Below are 22,500 nucleotides of genomic sequence, written 5' to 3'. Positions count from 1 at the left end.
ATAGAAGAGTCATAAGTCACACTGAAAATAGACGCCACTTCAGTGTTGCAATTTCTAAGCAAGGCGTTCTTTCCTCTTCTTTTTCTTTATTACTTTTTTCTTTTTTCCTTTTGCGATGTGAGGACTTTTGCGTAACGGCTATCATTCCGTAAGAAGTCCAGTATATACGGTGAATTCCGAAGCGTAGCTATTTCTCGTTAGCGGCGATTACTGCGTGAACGAATATCTTTAAAGTGTCTTTGTCTCTCCGTTGCTTTTGCTGGTTGCGTTCATAATGATTGTTCCTTTCCTTAACGTGACTTAAATTTTTTCATGAGATTTCATTAGGTCGGCTTATAGGTCAACTCTTCACGAAATGTATATTTACTGAATGTGAAAGCAATGGTTCCTTCACCGTTACCGTTCACAGTTCTTCTTTAATGTTTCATTAAATACGTAGATGTGTGTACATTATATATATATATATATATATATATATATATATATATATATATATATATATATATATATGTGTGTGTGTGTGTGTGTGTGTGTGTGTGTGTGTGTGTATGTGTATGGATATCGTGATACCTACCAGACAGATACAATGCAGAAAGAGCCCCTTGGACGTGGAAGAATGAGCATGATCATCCCGTGACTGGGAGCGTTTTTCACAGTAAACTATTTCTCAGTTCAACTTGAAAGGAAGGTTAGCAAGCCACGTCACAAAAGCCTGAGGAGAGCTTCGGGGGCAAACCCAGCTTGTTCCCTGCTACGAAGAGTTCATTGAAATCAGATATATATCCTGACCTGGGGCCGTTTTTGCTTGATTACTGCAAGGCCTTGGATTACTGTATCCCAGGGTGGCAAGGGCGTCGGACAGAAATTAAAGTTGTCATCACATAAATTTAACATAACATACAATTTGTTTTGCTTTCATATTATTGTCTGCTTCATTGTGGGCATTGAACCTATTTGTAGAGGTAACAAAATATTGTTTTTTTTCGTGTTATTGGTATCGACTGCCTTGAATATGAGTGACCAATAGATTGTCGAAAGAATTAGCAGATCTTGTTAAATACAAGTATTACTACGACTGTTAGTGACCGTGATAGTATTTTATGATATCAAACTATAAATAACGGAATTTTTGAAGTCATTTACCTGTTTAACGGAAAGCAATCTATGCAAATCTCAACACATATAATATATTCACATACTATTTACATACTTTTTATAGTTATAAATCACCACAAATGCACTCAATGCAAAACAATATATATATAAATATATAAAAGAAAGCTTTATCATCTAATCATATAAAGAATCTCATCCCATAAAGAACATTCAATGTCAAAAGGTCACGCATATTGTTTTTGTCTCCAAGGCGTGACTACAATAATTAGCGAAGGTTACTGCCGAGTCAAATGAGTTTCTTGTTGGTCCAAATCATTCCGCTACGTAGAGACGACAGTGCTGCCTTAGATACCTTATTTCCAGCAGTGGTTATAATCCTCTTTATAATTCAGCCACTGCAAGTGTTAAGCTACTTAATATTACTGATGAGCCTGGATGTTATTGGGATTTTAGAAATTGGGCGAAAGGTGTAACTAAGTGGAAATGAGAGAGAGAGAGAGAGAGAGAGAGAGAGAGAGAGAGAGAGAGAGAGAGAGAGAGAGAGAAAGTTGAAACAGTATGTAATGAAGCAAAAATATTAATTGTTTCCCATCCGTTAACTAAGACATACCAGTCAGAACATAAAACTTTTCTATTGTAAGACTATTTGTCGATAATGTCTCTCTCTCTCTCTTTCTCTCCTCTCTCTCTCTCTATCTCTCTCTCTCTCTCATACACAAACGCACACACACACAACCACAGACCGGCATACACACAACTATATATATATATATATATATATATATAATATATATATAATATATATATATATATATATATATATATATATATATATATATATATATCCAGATCTCACGTCGAGTTAACAGAAAATATTTACGCAAATAACCGAATTCTCCAAAGTAATTTCATATCGGACAAGACGTGTCCTGTAGAATATTAGACTCCATTTCAATTAGCAAAAGACTTTTTGTAAAAGCGGCCTACGATAAGACTGCCCTACATTTAGTAAAGAGAGAGGTATTGTTTGATTTATATTTTATATAACCCACAATTCAGTTCAAATGTCTACTCTTTTGGTACCCTATTATCGGTATAATCCCTTGACCTGTGCTAGACGCTACTTGGCTAGAAAAAGTCTCAGAACTGCCAGAATTCTCACCAAGGAAAACAAGATACTTTGATAAGAATAAAAGAATTATTTGTCCTTTGTTTACAATAAATTACGAATGAAAACATTATAATTTTTAAGCATGAATAAATTCTGATTTTTCAATATTTTGTTTCAAAAATGTTTTTGGCAAATAAAACATGCAAGTTCGACTATCCGATGATGTAAATACTTCTTCTACATATATTATACTCAGAATGTACATATTACACTGAATAAAACAGTTAAGGAAGTGAGGCGGTCCTTGAACAATAATAAGATATTGAATGCTAATTTCTACTCCCATTTAAGGTCCACAAGTACACCTTTCATATTCCACTTAAAAAAATCTAATACACTGCAGATACATTCAAATTGTCTTTTGTTCCGAAACATGTACCGTATTTCCTCACTATTACTGAAAGAACCTTGAAATTAAACGAGTTTTAATACAGTTGTTTATTAAAAGACAATCTAAGGAAGACAAGAAAAAGATAAGAAAAAAGAAAAGATCTTAAAGAACTGCTTTAGGAGAAACGGGACATTTGTCTGATGTTTACAAAACAGGTTGGAAATAGAATATTTCACCAAGTTTTTAAGAGCTGAAGGAAATTCGCTTTTAATCCTGTTTGGCAACAAATGGGATTAAGGATATCCATTTGACTCCCCCCCCCGTATATGATGATGACTATATATGCCTTATCTCACTCATTTTGGTTACGTTTACAGTTTAAAAAGCCCTGATTTTCCCCTTGTCGTGTAAAATGTGAACAATACATTTATTATATCGCCGTTTACTTAAATTACAGTCAAAAGAACAAGACTGATTTTTTTTCCGTTAACGTGTATAATGAACACAATATATTCATTATCTCACTCATTTTGATTGAGTTTACAGTTTTAAAATTCCTGTTTTTCCCCTTATCGCATTTAAAATGTAAACAATTCATTTATCATATCACACTTCTAAAGTGTATAATGAAGACAATATATTCATTATCCTACTCATTTTGACAGCTCAAAAAATGCCTGATTTTCCCTTTAACGTGTAAAATGAAGACAATGCATTTATTATATCACTCGTTTACTTAAATTTACAGAAAAAAAGCATGGTATTTTCCTCTTAATGTGAATAACGAATACAATATATTCATTATCTCACTCGCTGGCATTGAAATCAAACACCACGATCAACAAAACAATAACGTATTTCCTCGATAACATCTAGTACATACAAACAGAATTTGTGGCATTACATAATTCCCATTTTCTTTCCTAAGAAATGATTTATAACGGTCTTAGACCATTGGACACTGAGGTCGTTTTAGATTTATTTTGAAGAATTATATAGCGGATAAGCTGCGGTAGAGAATCAGGGTACAGAGAAAAGGTGGTATTATAAGGTTATAAAAATTATATGAAAGCAGCTCATACGATCTTTAGTGACTCTGAGTAATGTGACTCACAGTTATGGTTTCGCAAAACTATCTTTTATTACTGCACACGCGCATACACACACACACACACACACACAAATATATAATATAATATATATATATATATATATATATATATATATAATATATATACATGTATGTATGTTCATATATATTGTGTCTGTCTGTGCCCATGTATGCGCGTGGGTTTACAGTGGCATCAACTTCCACACTTTGTTACATACGGTATTATTTGTTATATTTTGTTCCCATTCATACTCTGTCAACATATACATATACCAACAGTCCCCAGGACAAGAGGCAGCCAAATGAGTCTCCTCTACCATAACTAAAACCACGTAAAAGGCAACTTACCGTAACCAGCAAAGCGTAATTCTCCTTGTCCTCGGGCGCGGATCCATCCCTGGAAGCTGGGTACTCCCAGTCGAGGTCGAGGCCGTCGAAGTTGTACCTCCTGAGGTGCCTGATGGCCGATATGATGAAGGTCTTCCTGTACTCCGGGAGGGACACCAACTCGCTGAAGCGTCCTGATCCCTCGTTCCAGCCTCCGATGGCCAGGAGGGTCTTCAGGCCTTTGTTATACTGTTTCAGGCCGTTGAATTTTGCGTAGCCGCCTGGTGGTAGAAGACGATGGCATAAGGATGTATAGGTAGTTTTTGTTTAGATTAGGAAGGCTTTATATATACAAGCAAGGACGCATATTAAAGTGTGGTGGGGTGTTAAAAGGAAAATTTGTTCTGATATCGACCTCTGGACCAAAAAAATTCAGACGAAGATGAGGAGAATAACAGATCAAATGTTTTGGCTGTTCAATTTAATCATGATAAGAAATTTCATATATGAATGAGTAACTAACTAATTTTATATGGTGCTAAAGATATCCATTTTCAAAAAAACAATAATGACCCATGAAAAATATTTAGCACCTCCCACTAATAAAAAAGTTAATTTATGATCGAACAAAACACCTACTTGGAAACTACACAAACTTAAATCAGGTAAAAACAGATCTTATAATATATTTTCATTTAACAGAATATGGTGACAACAACCACTGCACTTTTAAACAAATGAACGAGCAAAATACAAGATGTGCACGATGGCTTTATAGTATTCAATAAGTTAATTAATTGCTTTGTAGTAAAAGAAATTATAGTCAATTGAGACATTATAACTGACGCTTCGTTCAAAGACGATTTACTTGTTAAGTCTTCGGAGTGTGTTTTTGTTTCACGATGTCATAAATTGGTTAGGAGTTATTACTTACTTAATTAAGTGAGTACAATTACTGTTACTTCTCAGCCATTTATTAGGAGTAAGCGACTAATGGTTAGGAAAGTAGCCGTTACGCCATTCGATAAACTGACGTAATAGGATCATTTATATTTGGTTACTTAACGAGTATGAATCCAATTTGCCTCTTTACCCGTTCGCTTGAAGATGGAATTCTCTTAGGCAATGCGTTGGATGATTAAAGAAATATTTCTGACATATTTAGTAACAAGTAACCAATACCCTTATTAACTTATTAGTAAACCTTAAGAAACATAAGATTCATTAGTATTTACGCGCTGTCTTAATACCTACCTCAGAGAATCTGTAAGTATTCTGATTTCAAAAAACTTTTCTGTTGAATTAAGAATAAGAAATAGACATTCTTGAACTTGAGGGCGATAACCACAGATTATCGGTAAAGCCAGGAAGACTAAGGCAGCAAGAGATAGTTGGGAAAGCCAGGACGACCAAACATTCTTGAGCTAAACCAAGATAACCAGAGATTATTCTTAAACTAAGCAAAGATAACCAGAGATTATTGGTAAAGCCAAGAAGACCAGACATAGATGAACTAAACCAAGATAACCAGAGATTATTATGCAAAGCAACATTAAACAAGTCTCTACAGGACCTACCTTGTTCAATATCCTGGTAAGAATCGAAAGGTCCCACTTCGAAGTCGTCGGTAAGGCCTCCGAAGGCGTAGACGAGATGAGTGCACAGGTAAGGGTTTATGTTCTGCGGTGTATACTTGGCCAATCCTTTACGATACACTGACCAGTTTGTGTAATAACAGACTACTTTCTTGGAGTCATCGCTGGTTTGGCGTTTTTCTATCTCGTCTGAAACAACGGAGAGAAAACAGATATAGTGCCATAAGATCAAGATAACATTCTAAAGCATAAGATCAAGATAACATTCTAAATTAAGGCTAAAGAAAACAATTAAAAGGTTTTAAATATAAAGAGATGTGAGATTTTGGAAAATTTCGGTCTGGTACTTTGAGGCCACGTTGAGCTTTCACAAATTGCTCAGGTAACCTGATATAAAAACCTACATCGTATTCCAACAACCATTCCGAGATAATCATAAACATATTGATCAATTGTCTCTTTTTTGTGCGATGACCTTTAGAAATAATGAAATTTAGAATGATAAGGCCCCTTTGGAAAGCAAGAGTAAGTCTGAGAACCCAATGAATGAGTAAAGTGAGCTTTCATTGGCAACCATCTGACTGATAGAGTAATAATAACTCTTAGAATTTCATGAGAACTACCTCCGATACTGAGCGTGTGCTACCTGCGTAGGTGACATTCGCTTGTGCTGATTCTGGTGAAAGTGACGAGAACGCGCGGCGTTTGTGTGTTTGTGTGAGGCAAGAACACTGGCGGCTCTCACCGAATACCTTGAGGGAGTACATGAGCCGCGTTCAAACTGGCACTTATGGGGGCGTGAAACAGATCGGTTTAGTGACGAACGCAAGAGGATTTGTGTTACGTGTGTTAATTTTATACTGATTAAAAAAAACATACTTTCGGTGGGTTAATTTTTTTGTATGTTTGAATTTCCAGCACGTCGCATGAAAATGAACAGGTATACACTGCCCAATGGGCAACTTTGGCATTCACTCTCAATACATTCCGTAGTGTCAGTTGCAGACACACCTCTCTTTACGACAATGAGAAGGTCACTCGTGTAATTCTGACCTGCAGTAAGTGACGTAAGGCATTTCATTGTTCTTTACTGAACGGGAAGCTACTACAAAAAGAAACACACCCACACACGAAGCAATTCATGGTAGGGATGATCCAGATCTGGTACTGGGAAGCAATCTGTTTATTTAGAAGTCCGTCCTGCCACGTTCACAGCCTTCACGAAAGATGTCAATGAGGAATAGAGGAATCACTGATATCTGCCAAAAATTAATTTTGACATATTACACACACACACACACACACACACACACACAAGAGTACCAAAGATACAAGGCAATGCATGAAAAACGCCAGTTCTTAAGAATAAATTAAATGAAATTCTAAAATGAATGCCTGAGATAGAATTCCTATCAACTTATCAAGGCCAAATACGTTGTGGGAGCGGTTACCAAAGACACATTACCTATTTCTATACACTTGCTTTGTCCAGTGACGTTGAATATATTTTGAATTGAGTTCCCTTGATTTATCTTCTTTTGAATAGTATATATATATATATATATATATATATATATATATATATATATATATATATATATATATATATATATATATATATATATATATATATATCAATGCTTCAGGGGGTACCATGATTCGTGTGCGAAACGTTTTTGATAATAAATTATGGCTTTCTACTAGATGTATCATGGTACCCCCTGAAATAATGTTATCTTACCGAGTGGAGATATGTCCTTTTGTCCTCGGAATTGATATATTTCCATATATGCAAAACCGAAGGGGAATTTTTTAGTTGATAATAATTTCGTCCCCTCATGGGATCAAACCATCGTCCAGCGCACAGGTACGAAATCAAGACGACACTAATGTTAATGATTAGGCTAACAAGTGAGGTTATGGTTTATACCGATTCTGACCTTACAAACCACCGTCGAACTCGGTTATTCGTAATTAGAATCGATATCAGAATCGTTAACGTCACTGTCGTACTGTCGTCTTGATTTCGTCCCTGTCCGCTGGACGATGGTTCGGTCCCATGATGGGACGAAATTATTATCAACTAAAAAATTCCCCTTCGGTTTACATATATGAAAATATATCAGTTCCGAGGTAGAGCGAATTAGTCGGAACTGATATATTTTCATATATGTAAACCGAAGGGGAATTTTTTAGTTGATAATAATTTCGTCCCATCATGGGATCGAACCATCGTCCAGCGGACAGGGACGAAATCAAGACGACAGTGACGTTAACGATTCAGATATCGATTCTAATTACGAATAACAGAGTTCGATGGTGATTCATACGGTCAGAATTGGTATAAACTTATAACCTCACTTGTTAGCCTAATCGTTAACATCACTGTCGTCTTGATTTCGTCCCTGTCCGCTGGATGATGGTTTGATCCCATGAGGGGACAGAAAATATTATTTTTTCAAACTAAAAAACTTCCCCCTTCGGTTTTGTATATGGAAATATATCAATTTTTCACATATATATATATATATATATATATATATATATATATATATCATATAATATATATATTATATATATATATATATATATATATATATATATATATATATATATATATATAAATATACACATATACAGATATTATATATATATATATATAATATATATATATATATATATATATATATATATATATATATATATACATACATACATATATATAAATATAAGCGAATTCCACAGGAAAATGATAGTCAGAAATCCAAGCGCTTTCGTCTTTACTAAGACATTGTCAAGGAGCGAATGAAATACAATTGTAGAGAAAGGTCTCAGGTACAAAAATTCTCCTAAAGATCTTCCAGGCTGCATATATAACATTCCTTGCAAAAAGTGTGATAAAGTCTATTACGGACAAACCGGTAAATCTTTTTCACACTGGCTCAAACAACATCAATATTCTGTGAGAACTGGGCAAATATCGAATGCAATTATTCGTACATATGAGAGATTTAGACCATCCTATTAACTGGAGTCAAGCAAAAGCCGTAATTCCATGTAATGACACAGTTAAAAGGAATATCATTGAATCTTGTTTCATCAAGTCAAATTATAAAAATGTTTTAAATTTAAGTCTTGGTTTATTTAAACTTGATGCTTTCATAATGAAAAAAGATGTAGATAAATATAAGCAACAAAATTAATATATTCAGTTTTTACATGTTTTGGACTGTAAAGAAACTTTGTAATTTCGGTTAGGGTCAATCTGTTTAGGTTTGTGACCGTGTGATATCCGATAATCCTGGATTATCTCTTAATTTTTACCCTTTTGACAAGTTAAACCATCTGGTATCTTGATCTTGTGTACCTGAGACCTTTCTCTACAATTGTATTTCATTCGCTCCTTGACAATGTCTTAGTAAAGACGAAAGCGCTCGGATTTCTGACTATCATTTTCCTGTGGAATTCGCTTATTTATGAAGTCACGTGCATCTACTGTGATTTTTTAATCATATATAAATATACATACATCGTCAGTCATACGAGAGTGACTTTTTTATGTTCATTGTTTACCTTTGTTTCTAAACTAGACCATGGTTCGAATCCTGGCTAAGGCTGAAGCGCTTGTCATTTATAATTCCACTTCGGTGCAAGTTATTCGCAAGGTATTGTGAATTCGATATCAACCGATATTTTGACACACACACATACATGCATACACATACATACATATATATAATGTGTGTATCAAAATATATATTTATGTATACATATACATATAAATATAAATGTATAATATACATATGTGTGCACATTGTGTATTATATACATATATATCTATATTTATGTATCCGTATATATATATATATATATATATATATATATAATATATATATATATATATATATATATATATATATACATATATATATATATATACAGTGGACCCCCCATATTCGCGTTCTCCAGATTCGCGGACTCACATTCGTGGATTTCTCTGGGGAACGTTTCCCTGCATTATTCACAGAAAATTCGCACATTTGCGGCATTTTTCTATGATAAATATCCACAAATTCCTGTTTTTTTTATGAATTTCATCATAAAATGCACTTTTTGTGATAAAACTATTAAAAAAAACCAAGTATGAAAATCTTTTGTGGGTTTTTCTTGAGTTTTAACTAACAAAATAGGCTGTTTTTAGCATTTTCATAGGGGTTCCAAACATTCGCGGGTTCTAACTATTCACGGGGGGGTCTGGTATGCATCCCCCGCGAATATGGGGTGACCACTGTATATATGCATATATATATATATATATATATATATATATATATATATATATATATATATATATATATATATATATGTATATATATCATGCCTGTGTGTTTCTTTGATTGCTGATGTACTAATTTGTCTAGGCATGTACTCCTTTGTGTGTCGTTGTATTATCTTTATCCTTATTTCATTTCGAATTTCCATGATGTAATACATCATACGATTTTTTTTCAATTGTCTGTCACAATATCTTTCTTTAACTAATCAATATTGCATTCAATTTCATCCTAATGACCTTATGTCTGACTATTATCCCTAACCTTGAAATGCCCAGGAGTAGCGATTTCGAAGCACAACGGACAAGGGTAAGACTTACTAGGTCTGTATCCATTTAGTCTAGTTTCCATACCATTCAACTTAAGGCTACATAGTTTTTATGAAACCTCTAATTGTTTTGTGGTTACGCAAAAGCTTTATCACAAGGCGTCCTTCAACTCCTTATAGAACTGGGACTCACTCTTCTTCTTGCCTCTGCATTCTGTAGGTTGTCCTCCAAGGACACGAAAAACGAAAGAAAAACAGAAAGAAATACAGAAATATTCTTCCTGAAAACTTCTTCACCTTCGTTGTACCTTGAGACGTGCACCGCAGAAACTACTATAAAGAGAGAGAGAGAGAGAGAGAGAGAGAGAGAGAGAGAGAGAGAGAGAGAGAGAGAGAGAGAGAGAGCATACGAAACAGTTGTTTTAAAGAAAACAAAAAATATAGTCGATATTTTTTTGTTTTTTGTTTTTGTTTACAGAGCAAATTCTTTGCGGTTTCCTTACTAATATGCTCACGGGTAGGATGCCGATAATATGCTCATGGGTAGGATGCCGATGGGTACGTGTTTTCTGTGATATTGTTTTTCTTTCGAGACAGAGCGTGACACCATATATATATATATATATATATATATATATATATATATATATATATATATTATATATATATATATATATTATATATATATATATAATATATATACATGTATACTATATTATATATTCATATATATATATATATTATATATATATATATATATATATATATATATATATATATATATATATATATATATATATATATATATATATATATATATATATATACTATATATATATATATATATATATATATATATATATATATATATATATATATATATATAATTGCAATAGCCACAATGCCCTCTTAATTTCTCGAATTCTTCGCGCTTTTTAAGAGAGCATTGTGACTATTACAGTTAGGTGCATATGTAATTGGCGAAAAGTGACCATTAGATTCAACACACACACACAAAACACACACGCGCGCACGCACTCTCACGCACACGCCACATGCGCACACACACACACACACGCACACACACATACACACAAATATATATATATATATTATATATATATATATAGTATATATATATATATATATATATATAAATGTGAATTTTGAGTAACTTTTAAAGATAATAACTTAAAGTAAATTGTAAAGTAATTTGAAAGTAATTTTATATTGTCTAACAGATTCCCTGAAGATGTAATAATGACATTACGAAACGTAAGAAATAAAGAATTAAATTGAATTACGTTTCCAATGGCCACCTTTACGCTGAATGTGTCCTATATATATATATATATATATATCTATATAGTTATATATATACTATACTATATATATATATAGGAAATAAACAATTAAAATGAATTACATTTCCAATGGTCCACCTTTATGCTGATGTGTCCTACTGGCCGTCGCTTTCCTCTGTTACTTCTGATAGAGTAGATAGAGATGAGATATATAGTATATATAATATATAGATATAAGACTATATAGATATATAGATATAAATAATCATACATATAGATAAGATATATATATATTATATATATCTATATTATATATCATATATATTATTATATAATATAGCTATATATTTATATATATAGAGAGAGAGAGAGATTGAGAGAAGAGAGAGAGAGAGAGATATATATATATATATATATGTATGTATATATAGTTTTATATATCTCTATATATATATATATATATATATATATATATATATATATATATATATATATATATATATATATATATATATATATATATATATATATAGCCTACGTAAGAATACGAGCGGCTGATTAATAATAATGAATGCATGAATATTTGGTTTGATTACTTTAAATAATTCCATAACACAAGTATCATACATGCATCTATATCTGTGCATGTATAAATAAATCTGTGTGCGTGCACAGGTGGCTATATAATCGTACGTACTTATGCACTGAAAGCCTTCTCAGGTACTTTTGCACTTATGCAATTTCTCAGTCGCTCAGGTGAACATAAAGGGAAACATCACTTTGATTTTAAAGGGGCATCGGTTACCGTGCCCTCATGCATAGTTTGTCCCTCAAAGATGCCTTGCATGGGCGTCGCATAAGTAGGCCCTGACCTTGAAAACCTGATAACCTTCATGAAACTGGGCTTTGCCAGGCAAGGACACTGGATAATAACCTGAACTCAAAAAGATGGATAATACTTAGTCAGTGACTGAAACGTAGTTTGGGCGGTGGACAGCTAATAATCTCCAAAGGATGACTTGATCTGATTCAATGTAATGAAGGTTTCCAAGCCAAGCACTGGGTATTTTCCTCCATTCAGTGCTTGAGGCAGTGTTGAATAAGAGGGATAATACTTGGTTAGTGCCTAAAATGTGACTGGGCGTAAGTTAATATCCTGAAAGGGATTATTTGATTTGATTTGATTTGCTATGATTGATGAAATTTAGGTTGTCAAGGCAAGCACTTGGGCTCTTTCGGCCATTCTGTGCTTCAGAAACTGACAAGAAGATCCAGAAAATAAGTAGGCCGAGTACAAGGATCTAAAACTTGACAAGATGGAGTTGGAGTGGTTGGACAGCAAGATGAAGATATCCAGAAAATAAAGGAGATGAAGTACAAGGAACTCGCAATGGAACTGGGAGAAATTTGCAGATGCGCTAATAATTAACAGTTAGAGCGATTAGACTATAAGATTTAAGAAAGGAAGCAGCAATGGAGGTCAAGTAACAGCTAAAAAGTGAGTGCAGTAGGAACGAAAGGGACGATGCAAGTGCCCTTTAGTAATACCTGAAGTGCGCTCCTCAGCTGCATTGGAGGCACGAATCCCCGAGCAGCTCAATATGTATTATGAAAAAAATACGAGTGACAAATAATGATTTAGGGAAACAACTATATGTACAGCAGTTTTGAAATCGGAGTTCTCGTCAAGGTCGTCGCGAAAGTATCCTTTGGGTCGAAAGAACTACGTTATCTTTTGCTTGAAATGTCTCTCTCTACTCGCATGCGCGCTTTCGATCCCATGAGAAGGAACGCACGAGGATTACGATAAGATATTTCGTTTTGCAGTTGATACTTCAGTTTTTTAGTATATTGGGCCAAAGTTGTTATTATCATCATGCCGCTAGTGTAGTATCCCGGCTCAGAGAGGCTTCAGCGAGAAGAAGGGGCTGGAGGGTGTCGGTGATCCTCACGATGTTGAGGCTCTCTACTACCTGGTGCTGAGATCTATGATGTCATTTAGAGCTGAAAGTGAAATTGAGAGTAAAAAGGGCTTAAAAGCGTAACAGGAAGAAAGCCTCGTAGTTGTACTATGAAACAATTGTTAGAAGAGGGCGGACAGTAAGATGGAAGAAAGAGAATATGAACGGAGATACAGTACAAGTAATATAAGGAATGAAAAGGGCTACAGCTAGGGGTCGACAAGACGATGCAAAACAACCTTAACTAATGCGTACAGTGCACCGCGTGAGTTGCAATGACGGGACTGCCCCCCTATATCAAATAGTTTCTCTCTTATATCAAGTAAGACAAATTTTCGTCTTTGTCATCAAACAACCAGAATATAACGAGTAACTTTAGTCAGTCCAAGTTCTTTCGTTACAGAGAAAGTGATAATAATTATTCTTTCTCATTTTCCTTAATGGGCGCTTTCCCCTGTATGCAACGAATCAACATAAACATCGCGAAGGCGCAACATCTGAAGTCCAACAACATCACAACTTCTCAACTTCAGCAACATCGCTTTCAGACAGCCACCTGCAACACCGAAGTTGCTCTTAGCCGAATCTCACCTCTATAACCTTGGGAGAACTAGTTCAGCCTTCGTAGCGATTGGAAACGGGGCTCTGGATACGATCCTACGTTCATTCCGGTTTGTGAATGGTTTGAAAAGAGAGGATAATTGTCAATAATTATCAGCCTCAGGGAACAGATACCGGGAAGAGGGAAGAAATGGTATGAAAACAAAGGACAAAAGGGTTCGGTCTCTGGCATGGTTGTTGTTGCTTGTGTGGTGGTGAGCCTGTTACCACACCCCAATTTACTTGTTTGGGGTTTCTGATTTGTTTATTAATGGGTAGCTGTTCAGTTCTGTGTGTGTGTGTCTCCTTCTCTATCTCTTTCTCTCTCTCTCTCATTCTCTCCCTGGATCGCTCTTTGTCTGTCTGGCTCATTGAGAAGACCGCCAGGCAGACGGAAAGTGGTCTCTCGTCATCACCGGGCGGCCTAGATCTGTCTATTAAAGGAATGATTGCCATATATTGCACATTTATGTACATTTCTTCGATAGATTAAATTTCGTTCGATTAAGACGGAATGATTAAAATGACATACAGAACTCCCGTGACCTATGAATAAATGGGTCATATACTTCAGAAGTGCTCAATAGTTAAAGAACATTATATTCTTTTGATAGGTTTCATTTTCATAAATCTATTTTTCGAAAAAGTGGATGCTATTCGAAGCTTAGTGTATAACTAGTACACAATACTGACAAAATGAAGGGTTAAAGATAATGAAATTAACACGTGAATGAATTAAAATAAACAAGGTGATATATAAATCTAAAAAAATGGATAAATTTCCGACACTAATGGGATCTCATATGTATAAAAAAATTCTTTTAGCTTAAACCTGGCAAACTTGCACTTAGGTGCCGACCGAATCTCTCAGTTTTGTTTATACACTTTCAGAATTGTGATTACACGGTCATAGACCCAGTTAAGTGCTAAGTTTAGTAATGTTATGCAAATACCAGATGTAATAAACGGAAGTATTAAGAACTCACATACCGAATATATATATTATATAATAATTATATAAGTATTTATATTAATATTATATATATATATATATATATGTATATATATTTATATTTAACAGTTATGAAACAACATTGACCGAAGCCGTAGACCAGAAATATGTTTCAAACGCATGAAATTTAATGTATAATTTCTTCTATAATATATTCATAGCAATCATGCATCTGATGTCTAGGCACGTCCCTTACAACGCTCCTGATGGGTTGTTGATAAGCCAATCACAGGGCTGGAAACTTTCAGTCTCTCTCGAGAGTTCACATAAGCAGCATCTATGTTCCGAACCTCTCCTCTATGTTCCGAACCTCTCCTGAGGGATACGTCTTTCAAAAGTTGTAACTTTCATTACACCTCAGTTTTACCCGCAAATAAGTAATGTTTCCCAATTGCATCACTCAACATAAACAAGCCAATGATTTAAGAATTATAATGATATAAGAATTATGAAGGAAATCGTAATATAGGAGGTATAAGAGGTATAGGAAGACTGATTGTAGCGAAAGAAAATCAATGTGATGAATGATTTTCTTCCATAAGGTATCAATAACTAAATAAATTTTTTTTCACATAGAGATTTCCACTATAGGATATGAACGGCGAAAGCGACGATATTGAAGTCCAATATTCTTTTTACCCCATGAGACTTCTTCTATCGAGGATGATGATGACGTCATCGAGTGATCACGTAACCAACACCTGACTACACGAAGATAAGAGAGAGAGATTAATATTCTTAATCTTTTGCTTGTTATTTTCATATTGATAGCCCTACCTATAAGCTACGAAACGATGAAAGACGAGATGATAAATGATGAATGCGCTGCGATCTCATGTAGGAATGAAAGAATATATTTCATATTAAGAAATTCTTGTTTATTTCACTATAAATATTTTAGCATTAAGTTTACTGAAGTACATAGTTCTTATATCATTATAATCCTTAACTCATTGACTTGACGATGTTTAGTGATGAAATTGGGAAACACTCCTTTTCTGCAGGTAAAACTCAGGTGTAATGAAAGTTATAATGTTTGAAAGAAGTTGGAACATACATGTTGCATATGTGAACTCTCGAGTTTCCAGCCCTGTGACTGGTTTATCAACAGCCAATCACGAGTGTCGTAAGGGACGGGCCTAGACATTAGATGCATGGTTGATGTGAATCTATTGTAGTAGATACATTTTTTGGCACAATCATGCCGTTAGTATTTTGAAAAGAACCAAAACATATTCATTGTACATTGCTGAAGGTTCTATAACACCTAAGAACAAAAACCTATTGTAGAAATCTAAGCTTGGCGGAGAAGTTCAGGAGGTGGAATTGTGGGAGGAACAGCCACAGGGTTGACACAAGGTTGACGCACTCTCAGCGGGAGATTAAAATCTGGGTTGAGGTGCTCTTGTGTTCCTAAAATATGATCGTCAAGATGTTTCGTAAAAGGACAGCGTCTCTCTCTCTCATGTCAAAACTGTCAAGATGTTCAACAACATTCGATTTTCTTTTCCGGGGAGAACTCTGAAACTTGAGTTGCTGTTGCTGTCACCTTAATGATTTCATTCATTGTCTTCATGGGACTCTCTGAAGGGAAAAATTGAAAAACATTCATTATCATATTACGACTTTGACTGGTAAGCCCACTCCCAGCAGCATGTCTTTGCTTGGTGTTTGAAGTTCCTTTATCTATGCTTTGATCTGTATCGTCTCTTGTGGCCATGGCTGAAATAGGTTAAATAGATAGTGAGGCCGATTCGAAGCTGAATAATTCTGGTTACAAGCGGCGTATGCAGACGACAACTCACCGGTTGTTCCTCCCACAACTCCACCTCCTAAATTTCTCCGCCAAACTTAAATTTCTGCGGTGGTTATTTGTTCTTGGGCATCATTGAACCTTCAGCAGTGTACAATAAATACGTTTTGGTTATTTTCAAAACACTAACTGCATGATTGCGCTAAAAAAAAATCTATCAAAAAATGAAACATTAAAGTTCATGCATTTGAGACATGTTTCTTGTCTACGGCTTCGGTAAGTGTTGTTTCATAATTGCTAATTATCAATAAATAAATAACTTAGCCTATGACCGTATAATCACAATTCTGAGACAGTGTCAAAACTAAACAGATTCGGACCGCAAGACAGTCATCAAATCAGTGGCCAGCAACTAAGTGCAAGTTTGCCAGGTTTAATTTTTTTTGTTTAATAAGAATTTCTATTTCGCCGAGTTCTATAACGTTGACCTTCCTCTCACATTCCTCATCTTCACTAATCAACAGTAATAATCAATTCTACTTGAAGATGTTTGTTGGCATTTAGCCAACGGCCCATCATTTTCTTTGCCATCGTATTTGTGAAAGCGAGCATTTCATTACTATTACTATATGTTCTTAATGCGTCTTCTCTCTCTCTCTCCTTTCATATTCTTAAGATGGTTCTATACACGAGTATTATGTGAGTCTCTCTCTCTCTCTCTCTCTCTCTCTCTCTCTCTCTCTCTCTCTCTCACCTACACCAGCAGATTCCCTCACATACGCACACAAGACCGTTCTCAAGTACTACATACAAGGGCTCACATAGTGACACTGGCAATCAAACGCCATCTGTTGCCTAACATCTGCTGCTGATAAATATAACTAGACACTGATAAGAAGAAGTCACCGTCAGAGAAAGTTACCAGCGTGATTTTGGAGTAACATGCTATACTCAGGATGAATTAGAGTAAATTGACTTCAGCATATTTTCCTGTGATCGTTAAAATGTGGTAAAATGATTTACGAAACTTAAGAGGCTGACATTTTTCTCATATAAGTTCAAGTCATATGAAGTAGGATATTATTTTCTCTTTTAGCTTTTGTCAGTTTGCAAGTTCAGGGTCATACTTAAACCCAGAAGAAGAAATCTGACAGCTGTCAGTCGACAGTTTTGTCCATATCAGTTTCTTAATCTGGGTCACTACCTTTTCAATTTATTGCCTTTTCCAAGTCAGTGCATCTCATGTGCACTATAGGTAAAACTAAGGGCAGTTTGGAGGATCCCTTCGGCCCTTAGCTGCTACCCCTTTTTAGCCTTTATTTAACCTCGGTTCCCACTTCTTTTCTAATCTTGCTATCCAAACACCCTAGGGACTCCCTCTTTTCACTTCCCGAACTGAATGGATAGAAGTGTCCCAGTGTTTCACATTACAGACGAAATTTAAAGAATCAGTTTGTCAGATCGTCTGATAATTATGAACCTAAAAAAACTGCTCATATCCTTCATCAACGCAGAAATTTGAGAGAAGAAAGTGCAAGGGACCAGTGATCACCAACCGCTCGAAATCTCCCTTCGGTTACCTGAGGCAGTAGCTGAGCCTAGTCTTTAAGTTGGTCAGTAACTTTCCTGACACATAACTAGGGGCAGAGAGAGAGAGAGAGAGAGAGAGAGAGAGAGAGAGATTGTTTGCCCATTAGGGTATAAATCCATTTCCCCTGATCGCATCTTGGTTGGCGAAGTCATTTATCATTTTGACTGATTTGTCAGATCCTTTTGAAAAATGGAAATGTTTTCTGTGCTAGTCTTCCAGGTTTCAATAATGTTTGCTGTGTGTTTGTGCGTGCATGCGTGTGTGTGTACGCGTGTATATGTGCGTGTGTGTCTTTGGCGGTCTTTTGACATTGAAATACTATCACAAGTGGTCTTTTGATGTTTAGATAATATTACAAGAATCAAGGTCTTTTGATATATATAATATCATAAGGAAATGCATGGTTTAAAATCCATGCAAAGAAACAGACGCTTAAAAGAATTTTCTGTACACACACACACACACACACACAAAGATGATTATTGAATCCCCTGGGCCCCTATCCCTCAAGAATAAGAATGGTATTGTAATTCTTGAATTAATTAGATACAAGAAATCTGTCTGAAAAGGTTGTTATTACTATTACTATTGCACAATATACGACAGTGTAACAAAGCAGAAGTGACATAAACTTCTCTGCCATACTCCGTACGCAGGATTATGAACCATTTATACATGTCATTTTCTTCTTTTCCTTTCCTTTGTAACCTTTTCTTACATTCTTGTTTTTCATATTGTTTCATGACCCTTCAGTCGAGTTTCCTTTTCCTTTTTAAGGTTTAACATAGCAATTTACGTCACACTTTCTATAATCGTGTCTTTAATTCTTTTCCTTCATATTATATCATTAAGCTTTAATTTCCTCTCTTCCTTTTTAAATTGCGAATGAGTATTGCAAGCCTTCCCTAATTAGCGCTGTACGTGACCTTTCGGTCAGGGTGCAATCACATCTTCCGGTCGTTAACTTAATTTTCACAGACATGCATTAAAATTATTCATCTCTCTTCAAGAGTTACGATTCATTTCAAAACAGTAGATATTATATTGTTTATATCAGATTTATAGAAGTGACTGTTACGTAACCCTTACCTCTATAAGTAAAAATTATTATTCTATAACTATTGACTGTCGTAACGTGTTGGCACGAAAAAAGAATGTCTTTTTTGTTTACCTCCTCTTTCAGCGATGTTTCAATTCAGAACAGTAGACATATATCTGATTAATAGGAGTAACGGTTACGTATCCTTTACCCTTAAAGAAAAATTATTATTCTTTAACTATTAACTTCGGTGACACGCTGGCACGAGTAGGAAAAGTTCATTTCTCTCCAGAGGTGTACTTTACAACGTAGTTTGTCTTGGTACTCCAATTTGCCTTCGCATTGCACGAGTAAATTCTGTGCTACATGAAACCGAGCAAGGACGGAATGATATTATGATATTACAAACACACACACACACACACACACACACACACATATATATATATATACATACATACTACATATATATATATATATATATATATATATATATATACTATTATATATATGTGTGTGTGTCATATATAATATATATATATATATGTATCTATAGTATATATATATATATATATATATGTGTGTGTGTGTGTGTGTGTGTGTGTGTGTATATATATATATATATATATATATATATATATATATGATATATATATATATATAATATACATATATGTACATATATATATATATATATATATATATATATATATATATATATATATATATATAAAGATCCTCACGTGTGTGTGGACAACAAAAAGCAACACAGACTTAAACGTAAACGTATCCCCGTATTAGCAGTCAATGAAAAACTTGTTTTAGGATTTGGTATGAATTTTTGCTTTGCTAAAGATGAAGTCGATATTTTTTCAGTAGCTAAAGATTTTCATAAACTTAGGGAAAAAATGAAAAAGTAATCTCTAACAATATTTTGATTGCAAAAATGATGTGTATATGCTGTATGTAATTCGAAATTAAAACGTACTATACCTTTGAGATTGCAAATGGCACTTAAGAACTTAAGAGCTGGTAAAGATATTCATACAGCGAAGGCTGACAAGTCAAACTGCATTGTTATTTTGAGTAAGAGTTTAAACATTGCAAAGGGTAATCAACTGTTATCCGATGGAGAAGCTTATGGAAAACTAAAAAGAGAAGGAAAACCAGTGAGACCCATTATCACTTCGATAGGCTCAGCCCCTTAATGGTCAGGCTCTCCGTCAAATCCGCTTAAGGGAATATATCAGAGGCACATTAAAAATGCGGAAGGCCTTATAACAAACTGGAAAAGTAAAGATATAAATGGCAGGTTGATTAGTTTTTATGTCAATTCATTGTTTACGAAAGTAACCGTTGATGATCTGCTACAGTTTCAAAACAAAAATTAATTAAATAAATATTCCTATTTCCCATCATGTTTTTATTAAGTTGATAAAGTTGTGTATTGTTGACAAAATGATTGCATTTAATGGTTGTTTTAATAGACAGATTTTTGGTTTGGCAATGGGGAGTTGTTTATCTGCAACTCTCTCAAATATCTATGTGGAATTTTACGAAATCAGATACCTACCCAATAGCACTGCGTTTACTTTGATATGGTAGATACGTTGACAACATAAATAATATGCCTGGGTCCATGGGAGCTTTAGAATAACCCTACCATTTCTTGGCGCACTCGTTAAGAGAACCGACAACGGATTTAAATTCAAACTTTATCGGAAACCAACAGCAGTGAATGCTTTCATTCATAATTTTTCCAGCCATCACCATACGATAAAACGATCAATGTTCTCAGGGATATTTTTACGAACATCCAGAATTTGTGGTCCTGAATTTTTAGCAGAAGAAATTCAGAATATCTTTGAAATTGCGGAAGAATTATGTTAACTTTTGTATGTATTTGATACTTGGCTCTAATAGGCCCCCAAAAAGCATTTTATAGTCACGAAAGATCAAGTAATTTTGAAATTGAAAATATCTTAGTTTTGCCATACCGTTGAGAATTATCTATTATACGTAGCCTGAAATGTCTGAAAATAAATTGAGTTTTTAGCAATTATTCGTCTGTCAAGAATTCATTATTTTGTAATAAACCAGTAATGCCAACAGGAGAGGTGAACAAAATTTAATAGCTCAACTTGTAATTTACCTTATATTGGGCAATCTGGTAAGGAACTAAGTAAGAGAGTTACGCAGCATAAATAAAATGCACAGGCTGCAAAAGTTCAAGTACCATCTTTTGTCACGTAAGAGACTTTGAACACCTTTTAGACTAAAATTCCGCTAGAGTAGTTTTTAGAAGTTCATCAATGCATGACAGATTGTTAGTTGAAGGATGCCTCATTAGTTCTTTTAACAACATGAATTTGAGTGATGATCTTTTAAGATAAACGAATTGTTGAAAAACTTTATTCTTAATTATCTAAAAGTTAAACGAATTGTTAGATATTTTATAGTTTTGCACTGTGACTTGTAGTAACTGCATATTTCCACTAAGTATCTTTTTGTTTTGAACAATGTTAATTTACATACCTAATTAGCTTGTTGACTTGTTTTATTGTTATCTGTGACCTCATATTGTTTTCATAAAATTGTTTAGTACCCTAAAGATGACTTTGGAATAAACGTTGCAAATCTTGATAACTCCTTTCACTGTCACGTGAGGATCTCTTATATACTTCACCATTGAGACCATTGTGGAATTACAATATATATATATATATATATATATATATATATATATATATATATATATATATATATATATATATATATATTTATATTTGTGTGTGTGTATACATATGTATACATATAAGAATGTCTTTTACGCAATCCAACAGTATAATATGAAGATCAAACTGCTTGGTCTTACATCCTAAATTTCTCATCAAATGACTCTCAAGCGGCAGATCTCATTCAACTGGAAAGAACTTTACATGATGGTCTCTCTTGGAAGGTCTCTCCTGGACCCTAACCGCAGAAGA

At 34.4% G+C, this 22,500-nt stretch overlaps 1 protein-coding gene across 6 annotated transcripts in view; it reads right to left on the bottom strand.

The window, feature by feature from the left end:
- LOC135210831 (mucin-2-like) overlaps nucleotides 1-22,500 on the bottom strand; it is a 97,098-nt gene that overhangs the window by 42,703 nt on the left and 31,895 nt on the right. For all 6 annotated transcript variants that reach the window (XM_064243705.1, XM_064243704.1, XM_064243703.1 and 3 more), the window contains exons 3-4: nucleotides 5,634-5,840; nucleotides 4,078-4,337 (exon numbers count right to left, since the gene is read on the bottom strand). In XM_064243705.1, coding sequence (XP_064099775.1) covers nucleotides 4,078-4,337; nucleotides 5,634-5,840 — 467 coding nt within the window. The remainder of the gene's footprint in view (nucleotides 1-4,077; nucleotides 4,338-5,633; nucleotides 5,841-22,500) is intronic.

Source organism: Macrobrachium nipponense, chromosome 4, assembly GCF_015104395.2.
Source record: "Macrobrachium nipponense isolate FS-2020 chromosome 4, ASM1510439v2, whole genome shotgun sequence".
NCBI classification, from domain to species: domain Eukaryota; kingdom Metazoa; phylum Arthropoda; class Malacostraca; order Decapoda; family Palaemonidae; genus Macrobrachium; species Macrobrachium nipponense.
The sequence above is the reverse complement of the archived record's forward strand: the minus strand, read 5'-3'. Positions and strand labels throughout refer to the sequence as shown.